The 22,738-nt window shown below is 38.6% G+C and overlaps 1 protein-coding gene across 7 annotated transcripts in view; it reads left to right on the top strand.

Annotated features, from left to right (window-relative positions):
• Positions 1-1,714: 1,714 nt before the first annotated feature.
• itsn1 (intersectin 1 (SH3 domain protein)) overlaps positions 1,715-22,738 on the top strand; it is a 55,836-nt gene continuing 34,812 nt past the window's right edge. For all 7 annotated transcript variants that reach the window (XM_059323925.1, XM_059323926.1, XM_059323929.1 and 4 more), the window contains exons 1-17: positions 1,715-1,874; positions 9,992-10,050; positions 11,294-11,386; positions 12,244-12,307; positions 12,496-12,656; positions 13,284-13,478; positions 13,952-14,030; positions 14,316-14,416; positions 14,616-14,679; positions 14,783-14,920; positions 15,007-15,101; positions 15,425-15,564; positions 15,856-15,978; positions 16,299-16,448; positions 16,714-16,854; positions 17,091-17,178; positions 17,448-17,587. In XM_059323925.1, coding sequence (XP_059179908.1) covers positions 10,023-10,050; positions 11,294-11,386; positions 12,244-12,307; positions 12,496-12,656; positions 13,284-13,478; positions 13,952-14,030; positions 14,316-14,416; positions 14,616-14,679; positions 14,783-14,920; positions 15,007-15,101; positions 15,425-15,564; positions 15,856-15,978; positions 16,299-16,448; positions 16,714-16,854; positions 17,091-17,178; positions 17,448-17,587 — 1,800 coding nt within the window. In that variant the 5' untranslated portion in view covers positions 1,715-1,874; positions 9,992-10,022. The remainder of the gene's footprint in view (positions 1,875-9,991; positions 10,051-11,293; positions 11,387-12,243; positions 12,308-12,495; positions 12,657-13,283; positions 13,479-13,951; positions 14,031-14,315; positions 14,417-14,615; positions 14,680-14,782; positions 14,921-15,006; positions 15,102-15,424; positions 15,565-15,855; positions 15,979-16,298; positions 16,449-16,713; positions 16,855-17,090; positions 17,179-17,447; positions 17,588-22,738) is intronic.

Consider the following 22,738-nt stretch of genomic DNA (forward strand, 5'->3'; position numbering starts at 1 on the left):
CTTTGGGCTATTTTGTTGGTTTTTGTCTCTTTTTCATTCTGTCTGTATATACAACTTAAATAATGATTACCATGCCATGCTGATATCATCTTTTTCAGCTCAACCTCACCTCACCTGTATTATTTTGTCATTTTGACTTACTGGATCAACATTTTGAAACACAAAAAAACACACAAAAACACACACAAGATTACAAAAAACTCAAATAAAAAAGACATATAAATCATACATAAGAAACACACAAGAAACACAAAAAAATACAAAAAACACATAAAAAAGTAAAAAAACACAAAAAACAAAGCAAAACACAAAAAAGGAAAAAATAAATACAAAAAAAACACAGATAAAAACACAAAAATATCCAAAAAGCACACAGAGAAACAGTTAACACAAAAGATTGCATTAAAAATGTTGAAACGCACACTGCAAAATTTGAAAAATTAATATCTTGGTCGTGGTGATTTTTGCCTTTGCTGAAATGGAGTTGACGCACTAAATTGGACATGGAAAATTCTGGAAAAGCCAAAACTTTAGAGGGAAGCTGACAGCAGGTCATGACTTCATGAAGAAGTCATGCTTCGGCGCTTTCGTGGACTCCAGAGGGTTAAGTTCAATAAAACAACTATTAGTGAAAAGAAAAGTCACCCTTTAAAAAAAAATGTTTTATTTATAATAAAAGTCTACAACTAGCATGTGAAGTGAGGAGGATTTAAATGACAACATCTCAGAAAATATTTAAAAACATACTTAACTATAATTTCTTTCATTCACACTTTTGGCCTTCATAAACTTAGTTTTGTATAGAACTATTATATTTTCAATCATGGGCAATCGTTTATATGTCACTCACACAGTTTATATGCCATACCCACTGTGCAAAACCCCACACATATAGTCTGCAAAAGCATTGTTTAATAATGTCTTCATTTCTTTTTATTCTGATCTTTGTCTTTTTCCAGCTATAGGCCTTTTATCTACACCATCATGTATGGTACTGCCTTGTGAATTTGGTCTTAGTAGCAGATAGTTAAAGCTTTCCTTCTGTTTTTGTAATTACTGCATTGTTTTAAAAGTTCTTGCTTAAATTTCTAATTTTTAGACTCTTACATGTATTTAAGAATAATTCATTCATTTTTTAAAGTAGCCCATGTTTTTACTTCATGAGTTGATGCTGTTTTATGCGGCTACACACTCATATTCAGTATGTGGTGGATTATACCTAGTTCTGTTTTATGTAATGTCTCAATCCTGATCCTCAATATTCACTATATGGTGGATTATAGCTAGTTCTGTTTTACGTAACGTCTCAATTCTGATCCTCATAACGTTGGTTCAGAGAGAGATTATTCCCAAAATTTAAATATCAAACGGAATTTTTCTATCCTTTGGCAAATTGTGTTACTTTTATTAAGACATGGATAAAACCTTGATCTTTTAAGTGTAAGCACTCTGAAAGATATTCATGTTATTGTTTTTCTTACATACACGTTGGTTTTGGATATATTTTCAATTTATAAAAAGAAAACAGGATTTCTCTCTAATAAACAGCAGCCGGCAGGGGCGAAACCATAGACTGTATATAAATGAGCGAAACTAATCCCTGAGATTCGGGGCATACCTACGGCTCGTAAACTCTCGCGAGATTTGAGCAATATCATTCCATTCACCAGGACATATCGCGATATGTCAGAAACGTTACCCCATTTTCCAGCTGTCCCTCAGTCGGTCGGGATTTTGGAACCACAGGAGAATCACCGGAAAGGGTTTTGGTGATAAAACAGCACATTTTGGGAGGAGATACCACATTGTATGGACACATAAACACACAACGAGCTACTTTATCCTGTATTTCACCATGGAAACTGAACTATGAGGTAAGGGCAGAGAGTAGTATGTGTGGTGTGGAAGAATGACGTTAGCTCTCACTGGTTAGCCTGCTGGCTAGCTGCAGGAATATAGACGTTAGCGCAGCTAGTACGGTCATTTTATCCGCCGTAGCTTTATAATGTCAGCCTTTAATTGTGATATTAACCTGTCTACAAGTTGTCTAGATCGAGTTAAATGATAAGACCAGGGCGACACATATTGGAAGACGATGCCATCCAGCTGCTACTACCAGTTAGCCAGGATGCTAATGTTAAATCACTGCATCTGCACTGTTTAACCGTGAACGGTGACCGGTGTTTCTTGTGGTTTAACCTTAGCTTTGCTTAGTAGCCGGGTCGGCTGAGAGGGAGGTGATGAACCGACAAGGTTGCCTAACAGTGTTGGTGGCAGACAGCGGCTGTCATATGGGTGGAGGTTTTCTCACTTAGCCTAGCATTTTGCTCAATTTAAACCTGATGTTGGGGTCTTCCCACCAGGCTAACCTGTCAGGTCAAAATAACCCTCTTCACTATCATATTATCTGCTTCAGACATGCACATGCTTTGGGGTTTGTTTGGAGTAAACAGCGCCTGATCACAGGCGATTCCTCGGAAATAAGGCAGGAAGTCAAGATGTATTGACAAACTGAAACCTTTCCTGTTACAGTAAACGCTGTTTCTAGAGAAGTGGGCTCACTCATTCTGTATTATACAGATGTGAAACGTCAGCGTTTTTATTGACCTTGATTTTGCTTACCTTAGCACGATAAATTGGGTCTTGTTTCCATGGTAACGCAGATGCTGACAGCTCCTCTTAAAGGTGGGACACTTGTCCAGAGAGTTTGTCTTTGCATTTTAATCAGGATGGTAGTTAATGATGCTTGGGTTCACTTTTGGATCACTTTGGTTAAATTGATGTGTCCCCACTGAAACCTTTTCTCCATTTTGCCATATAATTCAGTTAGAGGTAGTATTTGTAGTTTAAAGTTTAAACTCAAGGAAAGCAACATTGTCAACATTATGATCTAAAGTCCTTTTTGAAATGTGAACCATGAGCTCCAAACATTGTTAAACAAGACCAGGCGGGTTCAGGAGGTTGAGAAGTTGATAGGGTTCCTTTCACTCAAGGACACAACTTCATAGGACAACATTCATAATATTATCAATCAGCAATAGAAAATGTTAAAACATTATAAACAGGCATAAACTCGCCAGATGGATTACGTAACCCATCTGATATATTTTTTAATTGATATTACACAGAAACATCCCTCTAATATAAAACCAGTCCTACCGTTTGGCAAGGAATACTATACGAGTCATATGGCTAATATGACCTTAAAGCACCTTCACAGCCTTGCTCATGTTATTTTCTTATTTTGCCTCAGCAAAGGAACTCCTTAACCTGTTTGTTAACAAGAGTACAAATTTAAAGGAGATGCAGTATTCTTTATTATGCAATTATCCACTGTTTTATTTTGCATTGTCAGGATGAATCGCAGGTCTGCAGCACTACTAACAATCTTTTGGATAATCAAGTGGTCAGGCAGGTTTTGGTACTGTAACTTGCTTGACTGTTTGGTTTAAGTGCCTTTTGTTTTTATATTTAATTCATGAATAGAGCTTTACTACAGGGTAAAACAAAAGGTCACAGAGTGAATTTATATTGTATTGAAGGAGCAAGAATATGGTTTTGTGACCCTTGCAGTGCTGTGCTTCAGTTTAGCTTGTAACTATCCAAGGCATTTTGGTCCTGCTATCAGTTTTTACATTGTGATAGAGCTGCCTCTAGCCAGGAAAGGAGGGAAGGATGGAGTTGGACAGGTCGAGTTGGCTGAGTGTACTGCCACCTCTCATGCCTCACCACTTGACATCAGTGTGATAAGAATGTGTTTCGAGGGAGAGAGGCAGAGCTTAGGGTCGGTGTCAGAGGGTGTGTTAAGAGTCAGTGTGTGAGTGAGAAAGGGGCAGACTGTGTGTGTGTGTGTGTGTGTGTGTTTTGAATGCAAATGCATGTGTGGTGTTTATGTGCTGATTTGTAGAGGCTGCAGTTATTAAAACCATCATCCACCAAAGATACTGTCAACAAATTCTTAATTTAATTATCAGTTCAAGCCATTTAATCCAGGTGCTTCCTCAGATTTTGTGCTTGAAACAGCCTGAAATGTAGGTTAAACAGGTTGCTAATGACTAACAGTTGACACAGTTTGTTGTGTTTTCCTTTAATTTGTCACCTGGTTATGTTTCACTGTCACAATGGAAAAGTTCACATTTTACTTTCTCATTCAGTTGATAATTTATTTTCTCTCAATCAACCAATTGATTTACTGACTGATCATTTCTGCTCTACTTTAGACTGAAACAATGGGGGATAAGGTGCCCAAGGATTGAGGGTTTTAGTCAGCAGCACAGTTATTTTGTGATGTGTCCTGCATTTCTGGGCCGATTGTGATGTTGGTGTTGGTATTTTCTTATTCCTGTAGACAACTTGGCCAACACAATTGACATGATGTCATGCTGCTATGTAATGTAAGGCCACAAAGGACATGGCTGATGTAAGAAGAGGCAGAAATATTTTTCTTCTCTGTTAAAGCAGTGGATAAAGGAGTGGAAACTTTAGCCTTAAATATGTAATCTTGTATCATTTTGAAAATGTATGCTGTATCTCCAAATAAATCTCTGTGATTGGATTCAGTCTGAACCCAGTGTGATATGAATTGATGACAGGATAAATCTTAGATGTATCTCATCTGAAAATTAGGGGTGCGGGATTGGCGATCGGCCAATTCTTTTACGTCAAACCGATCTTGTCTTGCGATCTTATCTACCTCCGCAGAGGTCTGAAAGTGCGTCTGCACGTACGCGTAGTTCTGCATGACTGAGCACACTCAACCAATCATGTCGTCAGTGTGGAACTTTTACACTGTTAAAGAAGGAGAGCAAATTTGTATTTGATTATTATTAACTACCTCATACTTTGTGATTTCCTTTATTTGTTAAAGAAAAATACTGTTATTTATTTTTCAATAAAATAAGATTCAATCAATAAAGGTGTATGCTATGAGTTATTAAAAAAATCGATATCTGCCAAAATCGGAATCGGCAGGTCAGGCTTTTTAAAGATCAGTGATTGGCCAGAAAATTGCAATTGGTGCACCCCTACTGAAAATGTACTTTTTATTATTGTCTTCTGCTTAACGGTTATCTGTTTGGCATCAAAAAGTTGTTTTTACCTTTGAACTCAAGCTGAAAATCATGTGCATTGGGATTTTGCATACTTGTTGTATAGTTGTAACATTTTATCTTTGAATTCCACAGTAGACAGTATGTCTCTCTTTCCCTCTATGTCAATGGAAAGTGTTATTTATAAAGCACTGTATTTGCAGATTGTGTGTACTGATGTTAAATCTTTAACGAGAAACTGTGATGGATCTGAGAGTCAATCATTCTGCCCATTACCTAACGAGAAATTTCCTGTATTGAACGCCTCATCAGGATTTAATATTGACTTAAATTGCATCCCATTCTGTACAACTAATTGGCATGCATTTTCTTGAACTATCCAGGATTTTGACATCCAGTGGAGCAAAGCTTCAGTTGGTGTGTGTTTGTCCCACATTCATTCATAGAAGAAGAGAAAGGGGGAATGTTGGAGGGGCTCAGTAGGAAAATAAGGGGGAGGGACAATGAAAGAGGAGTCTGAACCCTAATCTGTACCTTGTCCTGAAGCTGCCTTTAATGTGTGTGGGGCTTAAACAGGCATCTGCCACAAGCCTTGATAACAGACCAACACCCCAGTGCTCTAATTATACAGACTAATCCCCCAAATACAATACATGTACGCTGCCAAAACAAAGCATTCATAACAAAGGACATGAATGCATGACATGCACAAAAACAAACCATTAAAAATGTTAGGCAGTTGATTTTTCTTGAAACTTGAATTAATTCTGCAGCTGGATTTATATTTTCTGCCCACTTTTCTGTCTGACCAAAGACATATTTGTTTGTTTAAAATGTAAAACCTGTATATGCAAAATTTAAAGAAATAACAAAACATTCATAAAATTAAATGATTAATTGTTAAAAAAAGTTAGTAGCATAATATCAAAATATATTTAAATGTTTAAAAAATTATAATTCTCGCTGTAAGTTGTTTATTTTGGTCTGCTGTGTTGTGGCAAACTGGTGCTCGTAAACAAAAGTGACTTTGATTCATAAGCAGTGTTAGAAAAATAGCTTGAGGAAACTTTGAAAATTGAATAATCTGACACCAACTGAAAATCCTCACCATTTTTCTGCAGGTTAGGTCAGCTAACTAAAACATGTTTTCGTCTTCCACATTGTCACAATTATCAACAGTAGCAATATCAGTGAGCAGCAAAGCATGCATTTCAGAGTGGATTAATGTAATTTGATAAGGGGAAGGGGATTTACCTTCTATGACCATGGAGATGAGGCAGACACAGACAGAGCAAATACAAGAGACACACACACACACACACACACACACACACACACACACACACACACACACACACACACACACACACACCACTATGCTTGTGTCGTCACTATGTCAATTCCTATATATAATATAGTAATAATATAATAATATTACCACCATATGGTACTCTGTGTCATGGTGTGGGTGGTCCACTCTCCCCCCCTCGGCTCCAGGTGACACCGAACAGAGAGCACTATAACGAGAGATGTCTAGCAGAGCAACACAGCCGTATCCAAAGTAATCTTTCTGTAAGATTTATCCCAAAAATTTTTTTGTAGTATATAATGTCAAACACAATTGATTATATGAATATGATTTTTTCATGAATATATGATTCTCACAGCATATGTTGTTGCTGTTTCAACCTGATATGGACCTGCCCAACGTGGTTCCGTCCACTTCCGTTTGATGACCTTCAGCCACACCCACTTGGAGGGTCTTGCACCCTTACCCGAGCTTTCTCTGTCTGGAGCTGTCATCTCTCCTGGACCTGTGTAGACAGGAGGCTTCCAGTGCAATTAATGTACAGTAAAAGGACACATGATCCAACTGTGGTAAATCCAGGGGCACCCCCCTTTCACCCACAGTGGCCGGTCCTTCAAAGCATTTACTGTAGAATAGTGAAGCACACTCAGTGTAAATGAAACCAAATTAATCACTCAGTACACTGATAATAACTGAATCAGTATTGGAGAATAAATTGCAAGAAATGTTGGGCAAGAATATAAATTCAGGCAGATTGTGAGTCAAATATCCATTTCAAAAAGTGCTTTTAGCCTTTTCAAAAATCTATTATAAAATAACTTTGACCAATGGGGTAAAATAGACTGCATTTAAAACGGCTGCAATTTGCTATATAAACATTATATATATATTTGCAATATAATGAATTGACTAAATTTAAACATGCTCTCTATGCATCTGAAGCTGTGTGCATCTAAAGCAACCCTCTCTGCTGTTTAAAAGTTCAACCTGTTTGCCACAACAAGCAGACAAGACATTACACTGTGAAAACAGCTGATGGGATTTCTGACAAATCCCCCCCAATAAAATAATTTTATTATTATTATTATTATTATTATTATTATTATTTAAACTGGCCTTTAAGACAAGTTTCACTCTGTCTTTTATACATTTTTGACCAACGTCTAGGCCAAAATGTTGTGCTATTTTTAGCAGCTGCTCTTTTGTGCAGAAAGCCAAAAAACTCCACTAAAGAGAGAATAAAAAATAAAGAATAAAATAAAAATAAATAAATAAATAAAAAATAACTCATCAACACTTGTCATACTTGTGTGTGTGCAAAAATCAATGCAATGAACAGTGCAGCCACTGTGGTGCACCACCAGCCAAACACCATGGCCTAGACAGTAAACAATGTGCCCCTCTAGCTGACTACCTGACCATTACTGTCTAACTAATCTCAACCCTAGTCTTCATGTGGTGACCAGCGGTGGGTACTTACGCACTGAAGCCCAATGGCGAGGGGAAGCAACCAGAAACTGGCGACCCACCCTTGACCATGGATGTGCTCCTGAGACAAATGCTCTGACCAGGGCCACCACAACACTAGTAAAACAACAAACAAGACGAAACCCAAAGGGGTAACGCCACTTGGCCTAACAATAAATTTAACCAATACCTTATGCATTTTAGCAGCTTACTTGTTAGAGCTTTGGCTATCTGACATCTTAATAGATTCTGGCAGCATGAGAAATAAAAGTGATTGTTCTTTCAATTCCTCCAACTTTTGAACTTTTTCAGTTAAGATAATATTCTTACTAAACTGATGCTTTTTGTTCCCTCTGGAGTTTGAATATCTCATCTGAGGAAATTGAAACGAAACAAGGAAGTGTGTGGTAATTTAGTAAAATAATATTTTTTTTTAAAATTTAAATGTAGTTCTCCCTACTTCCCTACTTTAAATTGACTGTAGTTGCTCAACTGCTTCAGTATTTTCTCAGTGGCAGCCGTGAGTGTGTGTGTCTCTGTGTGTTTGTGTAGGGTGGGCTTTGTTCGTCTGACCTAGTTAAGCTGGTTACTTTGTCCTCCCACTCTGATGATAATGGGACACACACACACACACACACACACACACACACACACACACACATACACATACACATACACATACACATACACATACACACACACACACACACACACACACACAAACACACACACCACCACCACACTCCTCAAAAGGCCAGGGACAGTTTTCTACTGAAGAAATAGTCTCAGTGAAAATGTCCACAGCCGTGCCGAGGTAACTGTTTCTGGCAAAAGACCTTGCAGGACTATGGACTAAATTCCATCCACTTCCATTATATTGTCGTAGGAATAGAAGAAGTGGATTTCTCATCAAATTGAGAAAACCAGATTTTTATTTATATCACACTGGGGGAAAAAGTCGGCAGCAGCCCACGCGTACACTCACACACCCTCACTAAGTCCTCGTCTGTTGCAATGTGTGACAGATTAGTATCATGGTTTGTCTGCTGGCCACAAGGATACAGGGGAGGGAAGCAGGTCTGGATCTGATTAACATACCTCAATAGGGCAGAAGTATGTCAAACACACATACACACAAGCATAGGTGTGTTATTGTCAGGGTGTAGGACACAGATTTAAAAAAATATAATTCAGAAATTAACCATAAATCACATGTTTTGTGATTGAAAGGTAACTAAAGATTTGTCTGTCACAACTTAAAAAGGCTTTATTTATTATTGCAGCTCCATTGCTGAGTTTGGAGTAACTTTTGCTTGACAAATACCAATTCCTTGACTTTGTTTGCCATCTTTTAAGTTATCAGCTTACCAGTTTGCATCGCCTGAAAGGAACACTGACTTTACAAAAGACTTTCTTTTTTTACAGGCCAACTGTATGAAACTGGTGTTAACTGTGGTCAGCTCCCCAGTGAGACTGTGTGTAAATAAGTGAGTGTGAAGCAGAGTGGTTTTGAAAACAGGCAAGAATGCTCAGGCAGCCTGCCTTGCATAAATAAAGGTCTGCTGCCCTGTTGACATTCACAAGCATGGCTGATGTGGTCCAGTCCCCTGTGGACTGGGACTAGCCCGGATACCAGATGACAACAGCAGATTGATGCAGAGCTCTTTTAGCATTTTAGACTAATCTGAAACATTGATTTAAAAACGCTATTACCCATATTGAGAATTTCTTCGTTTATTTGTCTTGTGTTACATCAGATATTGCAAAATAACAATTATTTAAGACACAGGAACAATGCTGGCTCACTGGGCAGCTAGAAACCCACTACTTCAGCATCAAAAGACAGCAGAGTGGAAAATTACCTCCAGACTTGTGCTGGAAACTTGTTTCCTCTGACTGAGTTTGTTGTACTGTATCAGCACCTTTGGCAGGTGACCAGACATTATGTGGTCTTTTTAATTCGCTGTTAAGCATCTTGTAAGATTGCTGACCTTGGTGACAGAAACTACCCCTCTTCACTTTGAAAGCATTCTTGTGGCTCACCAATGAAATGTTCATTAAAGTGGTTATACCCCTATATTGTTTGTTATATTGCTACTTTATTGAACACTTAAATATGCAGGGAGATTGATAAACACTTAATCTGTTTTTCTGTGTGTTGTTGCAGGTGTTGTGTAGTGCAGAAGACTGAGTGAACCATGGCACAGTTCCCCACCACATTCACAGGTCAGTAAGTGTGTTAAAACTGGCATGAAAGATGGCTATAATGAACTTGGTGTTTATATTTTCCTCTCAGGGTTGACGGCTAAGAGTCAAGAGCACGGGCGCATTAGCAGAAGAGCCACACCTTCTCATGAACCCACTTTAATTTTCCATAACCAGTTTTACATCCACATCTTAGAATCCCCCCAAGATTAATTATCAATCTGATTGTAAAGCGGGAGAGAGTTACTTCAGGGAAGAGGAAGAATAACGTCATAACTGCAACATTGCAACATAAAAAGTGCAATTCAGGCACACAGACAGACAGACCTCATCGGAGGACGATAAATAGATAGAAACAAAGGCAGACTGTGATATTTGTCAGACTATGAACACATTTGTAACTGTTGCGTACTTGACTCGGTGCTGAATGAGGACTAGCCACTCAAACCGTGGTGCATAAGTGGTGCATAAAGGGAGAAATTCAGTCCGAAACAACTGAGCTGAATGAAAGCAAAACTGCTTGTGTTTTATATAAAAATCATGATACTGACAGTATATAGTATTGGACGTGTAAACACAAAATTTCTATTCAGTCAATTACTATATCCACAAAATATGATCACGATAAAAAGTTAATTGATAAAAGTTGTTTTATATGTTTTTTATGCATTAATTGAACCCTGAACTAACACCAAATATCTTCGCTAAATATGTAAAGAATAAGCGCCCTTTTTAAAGGTGGCTAACAAAGGGAGAAACTGTAGCTGATGCATTTAAGAATTAGTCAGCATGATTCACTGAACGTGCATATTGCCAGTAAACGGCACAGGATGTAGTTAAAGGGAACCACTGCTCTGATCCGTTACTGGCTAACTCAGATGTGGAAATCTCATTTAATTGTTAAAAAAAATGGGGAACCTTTGTCATAAGTGGAGCAGAGAGGCAAAAAATACCAGCTAATTATTGAGTAATCACACTGAATTATCCCTGTAATGAGTCTATTAAACTCTCATGTTACTCTGAAACTTGATCAAACACTGACTTAGCATGTACTGAGTTTTCCAAGGAAAGACAATGGCCATTGACTCTTCTTCAAGTGTCTTTCTTCAAGTGTCACTAATAAGGAATCTTCTAACAGGAACTGAAACTCATGACTAAGACATTCTTGTCATACCTCCCTTTTCTCCCTCTGCCTGTGTCTGGCTTTGTCTTGGCCTTTTGTGTGTGTGTGTGTGTGTGTGTTTTTTCTTTTTTTGTGAGTTAGGTCCAGATGTGTTTCTGATCTCAGTGGATGAGAGAGCCAAACATGATCAGCAGTTTCTCAGCCTCTCTCCCACTGCCGGGGGTTACATCACAGGTAACAGTCTCTCTCTGCACACCACACACACACACACACACACACACACACACACACACACACACACACACACACACACACACACACACACACACACACACACCTCTTTATAGAGTATGTGTAAGGTGAGATGAGGACATGAACAAGGGCAGTGTCATTCAAGGTCCTTAGTGCTGTAATATGAGGCGCAGAGTACAGAACCTGAAATAAATAATAATTAAAATACAGCAAAATGTTAAATTTATTTAAATGTCACAGTGTGCCTTATAAATCCAATTGCTTGCGATCAGGCACTGAACAAATCCATTAAGGTGTTAAAACACAATCCCTGCTGACATGTTATGGTATATGTTTATGAACAAGTGAAGATAAGTAGGCCTGAAACTGACAGTTAAAATCTCAATCAATCCAATACTTCTTTGGTCTATGACGTTTGAGAAAATGGCAACTAATGACCCAAGCCCAAGTTAAGATATTTCATTGCTTGAATGTTTAACAAACATGTAAAAGGAATCTAACAATATTCTTTTTACTTTCATGACAGAATAGATATGAACTGTTGTATATAACTAGTGAAGTTTTTGCATTTCACTTAAATGATTAATTGTGTATTAAAACCATTACTAATTAATTATTTTGTCCGTTAATGAACTGTTTTAGTTGTAAAGCTTAGTCATTATCATTTAAACTGTTATATTGACTCAGTGTAATAAAGAAACATTTTATGTTTTCTGCCAGTTACCTGAGACTTGGAGACAAGATCCAGTGTTTATGTGTTTTGCACCAAGGGATCAAAGTGGTCTTTCTTTTTGCATTTGTCCTTTGATCTCACATCCTGTTTCTGTTTGTCTGTCAAGGCGACCAAGCCAGGAACTTCTTCCTCCAATCAGGCCTACCCCCTCCCATCCTGGCCCAAATCTGGTGAGTCACCTAGCCAGGAAGTTTCTGTCAGCTCACAGCCTGACAGATATTAAGTACCCAGATAATTTAATTCATATTTTAAAGATGACGTAATGATGAGCTTCTGTGCACTACTCAAACCCTTTCTCCTTTTCTGATTTGAAGTGCATCATTCTTTTAACGTTTTTTTACTCCTCTTACCTTTTCAGGGCTCTGGCTGACATGAACAGCGACGGTCGTATGGACATCCACGAGTTCTCCATCGCCATGAAACTCATCAAACTGAAACTCCAGGGTCATCCTTTGCCCCCTTCGCTTCCTCCCAGTATGATACAACCCCCGCTGTCTTTACCCCCACAGAGCGGCTTTGGTGAGTCACAGAGTAAATCACACAATTTACCGTGTCTGTTTAATAATTGTTTTATGTTTACGGCAGCTGGAAGTGCATCTGCCTCACATGACATTTTAGGGCGTGATTGATTGTAACTATAATGACAGTGATCATTTTAATTTAATTCTTCCTCTGCACTCGCTGTAATTTTCTGTGGTGGTGCACTGCTGTGTTAAGTTTATAGAGAACAAACACTGCACAGTTTAATGTAATAACACAGATTACAATCTTTTACTGTCAGTTCATGTGAACTGCTTTTCTTCAAGGTTTCTTGATGTCTTGTTGGTCAAAAAAAGGCGATGGTTAAACTCTTCTGTTACAACACCGCAGATATATTTGATAAGGTTGATGTCTCCCTTTCTTTGCCAAAGGTCATTCAGGAAATGCTCACTCACTCTCAGTTGCACTTTTGAGGCTGATCAATAAAGTTATAATGCAAACACAATATGAAATCATAATGTTCCTGTACAGCTTGCACTGTGGCTCTAACACCCCATTTACTAAAGTAGAATGAATATGTAATGACTGATTCAACACTAGAGATAGATTGTTGTTTTCTCTAATCTCAAATAATCATGTCTGTGCTGTACATCTGTTTTTCTCCAGGCATGCCCCCAATGCCCCCCATGCCTCCCATCTCAGCCCCTCTGTCAGGTGTGCCTCCACTCCCCCTGCCGCCTCTCCCTGTCGGAGTATCTCCCCCACTCGTGTCATCTGCCCCGCCTCCCCTCCCCCCACCCATCGCCAACGGAGCTCCCCCCACAGGCATTATGCAGCCCATCTCAGGCTTCTCCCATCCAGGTAACACACTGCAACAACAGTTAAAGTGGTGTGTTGAAATGTTTATGTTGCTTCTGTAGCAATCGTGGGTGTGGACAAAGGGCCTCAATTCTAAGCTTCTATTTACTAATACAGGGTTCATATGGTCGCTGGAAATCCTTCAAAACACTTGAACTTGCCTAATTATGACCTTAATGCTAAATAAATAAAAGATTGTAAAGGTGTACCTGATAAACTGACTATGGAGTTTATGTACTGTATATAAATATGTACCTTTTGAAACAATTTGAAAGGTGCTTGAATTGTATAATCATATACTCATTGATATTTATGTTATCAAGTAGCAGGTCACTGATTAAGTAAGATGTTTAGCAGTTGTCACAAATATTGCTGCAAGCAAGGTGTAGCAGGTTTGAATTGATTGTTGACATGATATAGGCTATAAAAAAAGCTGAAAGAGCCTCAGATTAAAACTCTCTTCTCTGTCATCTCAGCTCCCTCTGTCAACAAGTCTTCTTCATTTAATCGTTCCAGTACCAAGTTGCAAAAGGGAACATCCTTGGACGCTACCAGGTAGGTCACATTAGTAGAATTTTTTTAATAGTATTTATCCTGATATTGATCTACTAAAATGAGTTAGTGGTTAAAAAAAATCACCTCTTATCTTGACAAGCTGTCACTTTTAACCTGTTGTTTCTTCTTTACATCATTTAATTTGTCTTTGTAAATCACTTTTGGAGCTAAGGAGTGTTTTGACTGTACATCCTACATTTTTTGTGCTTCTTTTTCCTGTTGACTTGCTCTATTGGGAGGTCATATCACTAAACTCTGTTGTTGATTTTCTGTTACCCCTACCAGTGGTCAGCCTCCTCCTGATTGGGCTGTTCCTCAGTCCTCCAGGCTGAAGTACAGACAGCTGTTTAACTCTCATGACAAGATGATGAGTGGACACCTCACAGGTACTCACACATAAACACTAACATGTCATTATTTGTGGTTAGATTATCATCATATTGCTGCAGCATTAAATGTGTTTTCTCTCTCTGTCTGTCTCTCTCTGTCTCTGTCTCTCTCTCTCTGTCTGTCTCTCTGTCTCTGTCTCTGTCTCTCTCTCTCTCTCTCTCTCTCTCTCTCTCTCTCTCTCTCTCTCTCTCTCAGGGCCCCAGGCTCGCACTATCCTGATGCAGTCCAGTCTTCCTCAGGGCCAGCTGGCCACGATATGGTCAGTTAATTTAACCATTTAATCTTTCACAAAATGGGAGTGCACAGTTATAAGACATGAGTCGTTTAAATACTTAGTTTGTTCCATCTATATTTCTATTTAGGAGTCTATCAGATATCGACCAGGATGGAAAGCTAACAGCTGAGGAGTTTATCTTGGCCATGCACCTCATAGATATGGCTATGTCAGGGTTACCGCTGCCCCCTGTGTTACCACCAGATTACCTCCCACCCACATTCAGGTAAAGTTGTGATATGTGAACAGAAATAGAGCTAATAAAGTGTATATACAGACTTTTGATAGTTTGGTTTTGTGTGTGTCCTACAGGCGTGTGCGAAGTGACAGTGTTCAGTCGGACCAGAAGAGCGTCCAGGAGGAGGCAGAGGAGGAGTTGGAGAGCAACCAGGACAAGAAACTACCAGGTGAAATTACATTGCTGGTCAAACCAGGATCAGACCTACCCTCAGCTATGTTGGCTGTGTTAACTGGCACTCCAGTTTGATTTTAATCAACTTGAAGTTTATTTGACAGGTGCTGGCAGTTAAATAAAGCAGAATCATGTCAATCTTCTCTTCCAAGTGCCTAAGCAAGGCCAGGAACTTGACACGATGGATGGATGGATGGATGGATAGATGGATAGATAGATAGATTACTTCATTCATAATATACCATAGTCTCCTACTTAAAAATGTTAAATCATAGCTCCTGTACGTTGTTTTTATTGACCCCCTTTGTATCGCCACAGTGACATTTGAGGATAAGAAGAGGGAGAACTTTGAGCGTGGAAACCTGGAGTTGGAGAAGAGACGTCAGGCTCTGCAGGAGCAGCAGAGGAAAGAGCAGGAGAGACTGGCTGCACTGGAGAGAGAGGAGCAGGAGAGAAAGGTAGACTCTATTCACTATTGATTTCTCATTTCCACACTGTGTGCCTGCAAAATTTGAATTGGCCACGGCTGAGGGCTTGCATATCAGGCTGTAAAACATTTGGATTTATAATAGCCACAGTGCTTTCGCTTTTGCTGTAACTGCCACAATGTCCCATATCTCTGTTGATAAGTGATTTACCTTTTACGACAAGTGTTGAAACTAGGAGGAAATGAAAATGTATTGGGGTGACCCGTAACAAATAATGGAGCGTTTGTTCTGCCAGCTCATTTTCATGTGTTTGTTTTTTAGGAGCGCGAGCGTCTGGAGCAGGAGAGGAGACGACAACATGAGCTAGAAAAACAACTGGAGAGACAGAGAGAAATAGAGAGGCAGCGAGAAGAGGAGAGGCGTAAAGAGATAGAGAGGAGAGAGGTATGAAGGAGAAAAATGATTACCAGGTGTCTGCATTTAAATGAAGAGTTATGGTTGAGTTGGCGTTTAACTGCTGCAGACTTGTAATTATATCTGCTGCTGCAAACAACTTAGAGGCCCTTCAATGCCGTCTTTAAGTCTCAACTCTTACAGTAAAGAGCCTTATTTAAATCTCTACAGCAGATGGCTATTTGTGTATAATAAAGTGTTTAATATTTGAAGATAATTTGATGTGATATACTATCAAATACTGTGTAGTCTTGTTGTCATTGCTGCAATTTAACCTTTTTGTTGTGTGTGTGTGTGTTTGGTCCATTCAGGCTGCTAAGCGTGAATTAGAGCGACAGCGTCAGCTGGAGTGGGAGCGTCAACGTCGCCAGGAGCTTCTGACTCAAAGAAACAGAGAGCAGGAGAGTATAGTGCTGCTCAAAGCCAGGAAGAAGACCCTGGAGTTTGAACTGGAGGCTCTGGTAATAAAACATACTGTATACACGGAGTAAACAAGAGAATAAATGCCATTCACGTTTTGGAAAGCTGACAGCATAATAAACTGTATGGTAATTGCTTAGAGTCTTATTGGTATAAGCAGCAGCACTGCCAGCTTGTACAATAAAACCAGGACCTGACGGACAGCAGGTGTGCTCCAGTTGCAGAGAGTTACTCCTTGGATTGACAGACACATCAGCAGAAACTCAATAGTGCATTCCCTTTCCATCTCTTGTTCCCATCTTCTAGAATGATAAGAAGACTCAGCTGGAGGGCAAACTGAAGGATGTTCGGTTCCGTCTGTCAGCTCAGCGGAGAGAAGTGGAACAGACCAATCAGACCAGAGAAACACGCATTGCTGAAATCACCTTGCTACAACAGCAGCTGCAGGTCGGAAAAACAAATGTAAACTGTCAACAAATAAACACAAAATGATCACATTAATTTCTGTTACAACTTTAATCACTGGAAGACATTCATAAACAACATACACATGCTTGGAAACTGTCCATGCAGGACAATTATGATCAAGGATTTTAAACAAAGTTGTTGGTAGTAACAAATTGCATTTGGTATGAATATGTGATGTTTAGGTTTTTTTTATGTGGCCTCATGTTTGTTTGCAGGACTCCCAGCAGTGGTTGGGGAGGCTAATTCCTGATAAACAGAGTCTCAATGACCAACTAAAACAGGTTCAACAGAACAGTCTGCATCGTGAGTACTACTATATGTTTGACCCTTGTTTCCTCAGCAACAATAATAAAAAGGGAGGGGGGGCATTTTATGTACCCACGTTAACATGTTGTAATATCTGAAAACTCTTTAAGTTCATACTGTTGAGCTCCACCTGTGTATGAAAATCCTGACCAAGCAGGTTAACTGACTATCTGGTGAACACAATGTCTTTTAACTCAGAAAATACATTTGAGTATGCTGTTATCTAATCAACCTTACCTGATCTTACACTATCTGTGTGTATTTAGGTGATAGCCTATCGTCCCTGCAGAAGGCTGTGGAGCAGAAGGAAACCAGCAGACAGCAGCTCAGAGAGCAGCTAGATGCTGTGGAGAGAGAGACGAGGGCCAAACTGCTGGAAATAGACGCTTTTAACACCCAGCTGAAGGTAAACAACTCATTAATTAGCACATAGTTAGTCTACACTTTCAGAATATCAATTTTACATTCAGTCAAGTGACTACATTATTGCCCAATTTAACTAAATAGTCAACAAACTAACTTAACAGAGTACAGCTGATTAACATTAGCCACTCAAGATACAGATAAAAATTTACAAAAGAAATGTGCGAGAAAAACTTTACGATGGATACTAATTCATGCAGTACAAGAGTAAACTTTGACACATGTAGGATGGAAGATTCCAAAACAAACATATATGTACATAAATGGCTTGATCAATCAATTGTTACGCCATAAAAATATAATATATATAAATAAATTAATGTAATCATGAATCCATTGATATTCCTGTTTTAATTAGCTTCTTTATTTATTTTTTTTTTTTTTATCAATTTAATTTTCTCTTTAATGTATTCCAAATATTATGTGTTTGCACATTTGTTTTTATTTTAATTAAATGTATCTTTAAATGTATTTATTAATATTTAAATTTATTTATGTCCTGTGAAAATAGGCCCTTAAATGAACTAATTCCACTAAGTCATGTTTTTTATTCTCTCTGAAATCTTTTGGAGGGAATTGATTATAAATGTTTGCAAATGGAAACTAAAAGCACAAAGAAATCCGATATGACACTTCCAACACACAACGTTGCCTCTTAGACTTTTTTTATGTTAAAGTGCAGCTGTAACATAAAAATAAAGTAGTGGCATGTACTAATCAGTTTAATAATACCTAATTCCTTAATTCTAATAAATCTTTTTAACTAATCAGCCAAATAACTTGCTCTTTAACCCAGTAAATGTTTTACCTGATGAAACATTTTACATGTTGAAAACATTGGATTGTTGTTGTGACTGTAGCTTTAAACAATGTCCTGTCCCGTCCCTCATAACCCCATCCTCACATCAGTTTGTTATAATCACAATGTTTAGTGTGTTTACTGACATTTTTTAATATTCATATCTGACCACAGTATCTGTGTGTGTTACTGTGTGTATTAATGTTGGCTGCTTTGTTTTTGGAGAGAGCTAGCTGTACACAGCTGCTTCAGGTAGCTTTCACCAACAATTTACATCAGAGTTAGGAAGATGGAAGGATTTCAATCCTTTAAGGGCTGGAGCACAGCAGTATGTTTATGTTTCCTAGGCCACCTTTTGTCCCTGTTCTTTTCCCCAGAACACAGTCAGGTCAAAGAGAGAAGAATTAGTCCTGTCGTCTGTCCAACAAGGAGGAAAAGGGGGGAGGCAGGAAAGGAGAGAAAACACAGGCCACAATAAACAGATTTGCTAATCACTAATCTAATGAAGTTGGTCCTCAGTCTTATTCAGCATAACACAGTGACTAGAGAAAGTGCTTTTAAACAGCAGTTGGACAGTTTTCTCCACAGTGAGATGTAGTCATGTCTCAGTGGTGTGATTCTTTGCCACTGAGATGTAAACAATTTTTGACTCTACTGCCGTCCACCTTCCTTTCTACACCACTTCCTCTCCCCAAAATCTTCTCTTCTCGCGCTGCTGTGCCTCCTCTGTACCCGCTGGGACCCAATGGTCCTTCTGCCTTTTTTCTCCCTGAATCTTCTTGCTGTCCTCCTCCTCTGTGTTTCCTCCCTGCTTCTCCATCCTGTATATTTCGGCCTCTTGCTTTCGTTTTTTCTTCCTGTCATATTCTTTGTTTAATCGACATAATAAACCCTTCCTTGTATATTTTCTACTCCTTTATTTATCTCCCACACTGGCCTTTTGCTCCCTTGCCCATGGCAGTCTCTGTGTGAGTTCTATGGCAACCACTGTGCCAGGATAGAAGCCCTGCGACGCCAGCTTCAGGAGGAGCAGAGAGGGAGACAGGTAGAGCACACTGCCACTGCTGGACTGGGGTAGTACTGCAGCTGGGATATACTCTGTAATGGGTCATTCAATGCAAAAGCAACAGACCTCCCAGTTCATGTTGTGGATTTCCTTGAGAAAATCATGAAATAAAACTTTGAATAACTGCATGTGACCTTGAAAGAACCTGTAGCACTACTCCAACTTTTTTAGGAATTCATTTTTAAAGGTTGGCCCTTAGAGTAATGTCATTTTTTGGTTGTTTTTCACTGAATGGGGTTGAAATTAGACTGAACATCCAAAAGGATAATTTGCAACATGCATTCATGTAAATAGTTGTTGCCGAATAGCTTACAGTAATCAAATTAATAAAAATAAACCAAATGAAGACGAATCATTGAATTATCAAGTTTCTAAAATTACTACATCTGCTCATTTTCACTTTCTCACAACCAAATTTGGTTTTATTTTGTAATAAATTAGTTTTACTGCATCTAAATAAGTACCACTGATCTTTCTAAATATAGCTTCAAAGCTGAAAACCGCTTTATATTTTCTCAAGAAGGATTATTTCAATTTCCTTGAAATAGTTTTATGGGAAAGTGTTTTTATTCATTGCAGATATATAAAAACGTTTATGATATTGCTCCACAGCTGAATAAGTATTTGGAGTAGAGCTGCAGGACTTTGTAATGTCCCATTCATTAAATAGAGGTTTTCACATGATTTTTTTTAAAGAACATCCATGACATAAACTGGAAGGTCTTGATGAGTTGGTATAGAATGAACCTAATTTTAAAATATATTAAGTCTTATGATGAATACACTGCCTCTAATGAGAGACATGGAGCAAAGAGCAGTTTGTGTATTTGGTTTGGACCCGCACGAACTATTTGAAAAGACTACTAACTTACAAGCAATTCAGGTCACTTTAGAGGGCTTTAACACCAACAAACCAGACTTAACAATTCCCGGTTTGTGCAGAAGTTTCCTGGTTAACATGTGGTCTGCACTGCAATGCCCCCACCAGGCGGCTAGATGTATTGCAGCCCATTGAAGCTTGACTGTAAATGTCAAGCTGCGGGTGGTTTCACTACTAAAAAGCACTCCCATACTTATGAACTGATCCAGTTTGCTGTTGTCTGTTCTAATCTATTCACAAGTCACAGTCAGAAATACCTCACTACACACAAATCCAGAGCAAATAAATACATTTTAAGCAAAACTCTGAATTTGTAACTCATTAAAAACGGGAAGGAAGGAAACATATGTGTTAAACATGAACAATAACCTTTGTCGGTACAGCCAGAGATATTTGTTTACCAGATTTGTGTGTTTTAATGTGGAATAAATGTAGTCATGTCAGCCTTATAACTAATGTAAAAACCCAGTAAACACCTAAAACACTGACTGAACTGTTGTTTACTACCAAACACAGACAGGTCAGTGAAAGAATCTGCTCAAGCTTATTGCACACTGACAGCTGCTGCCAACTTCAGTCTGTTTTTGTAACACTGGCCACATTTCACAGTAGTAACAGCACATTAATCATCACAGTGAGTCACAGGAGCCTCTCCTTGCATGAGTCAGGGCTTTGTTGTGCTCGCTCTTTCTTGCTTAATCTCCACGGACAGAAAATCACCAGATTTATGTCAGGGATTAAAACATTTAGTCAGGTAAATTGAATTAATTTAAAATTAATATACATATAATAAATAAATACATACCCAGCATAACCTAACTTCTGTGTCTAATATTATAACTTAAACAGCCATATATGAAGTGATTTTACACAGTATATACTGTATATATGAGATGGAATTATTACCAAAAGTGGTCCAGTCTTCCTTCTATTAGTTCCAAATTACTTGTGCTGACACATTAACTGTCTGTGAGTGTGTGTCCGTGTCTACAGAATGGCTGATTCTCTGTGTGTGTATGTATATATGTGTATGTGTGTTTCAGTGCCAGGAGCAGGGACAGCTACAGGAGTGTGTGTCAGCCGTCAGGGTGTGTCTGGCTCGGCTAGACTACATTATACAGGTCCACACAACAACCCAGCCTCCCCCTTCCCTCCCCACCAGCTCCCCAGCTCACTCCTCTCATTTCATCCTTCTCTTTCCTTTATCTTTCTCCCTTGTTCTTCTCCTCACATCTCTTCTTCATCCTTTCATCTCCTTCTCAAATCCCCTTGTCTTTGGTTCATCTTTAGTTGATTTGATCTTCTGGAAAATGCTGGTTTGGAATATGCTTGAATTGTAATATACTTCTAATGCCATAATCTGGTGTTTTCATCTACACAACCACTCATGTAATAATTTGTTCAATAATCATAATCAAGACACACAAGTAAAGTTAATGTGAACAGCTGATAAAATTAACAGCATCAATACAATTTGATTGCTGTGTGTATGAATTAATTCTCTCTCTGTAACAATTAAGATGTCATAATAAAGGCTTTTAGAGCCTGGAAAATATTTAGCATACTTTGAAAGTGCTTGAATTTTCTTTATAATACAAACTGTGCCCCTCATTTTCTTAAACCCTTTCTCATTATTTTTCACTTATGGAAGCCAATTTCTGCCATTGTGAAAGAAAAGATCATGCAAGTATCTCATAATAATGACTTACAGTGTCTTAAAAATAAATTGTTTGTATCTTTTGAGAACTTTTCTCATTATTTTGAGATACTAATTCTTTATATTGTGAAATTTTCTTGTTATATGACTCCCAGATTCTCTCATACCTTCCATCTTTTATTGGTGGAAATGAGGCTCCACAATCTCCTTCTTCTCTTCTCCTTATCATCTTTCTCTTTATTTCCCTTTCTCTTTCCATTGCCAGGCTGGTGTTAGCTCACTACTTAGCCAGCTGGCTAACTATGCTCCCATAGTTAATGCTGTCTGCAGTTGTCATGCTAAACTAGCGGTCTTGCTGGGTTAGCAGGTGTACTAGATTAGGTGACTTTATGCTCTTGGCTACTTTACTAGATTACTTCACTGTACTGTAATGCTACTGCCTGTGTGCTACCAGATGATGTTTCAGCCAGACAAGTAGAAGTTTGTAGACATTTAAGAGAATCTGAGGATGGTAAGCTTGTCTTTATCTTTGTGAATGTATGTGTGTGTAGTCTGGGTGTGGGAGTGTATGCGTGGCATGCTCTGTTGTCCTCCACTTCCTGTTCCAGATTGATTTGGTGTTCTCTCTCTTTTCAGAGTTGTAGTCTCTTCTTTCTTGCTTTGGTTTGCTTGTTTTTGAAGGTTTCCTCACGTTGGTTGTTTGGCTGAAACACGACAGCTGCCTTGTGTTGT

The sequence above is a fragment of the Centropristis striata genome, chromosome 20 (assembly GCF_030273125.1).
Source record: "Centropristis striata isolate RG_2023a ecotype Rhode Island chromosome 20, C.striata_1.0, whole genome shotgun sequence".
NCBI classification, from domain to species: domain Eukaryota; kingdom Metazoa; phylum Chordata; class Actinopteri; order Perciformes; family Serranidae; genus Centropristis; species Centropristis striata.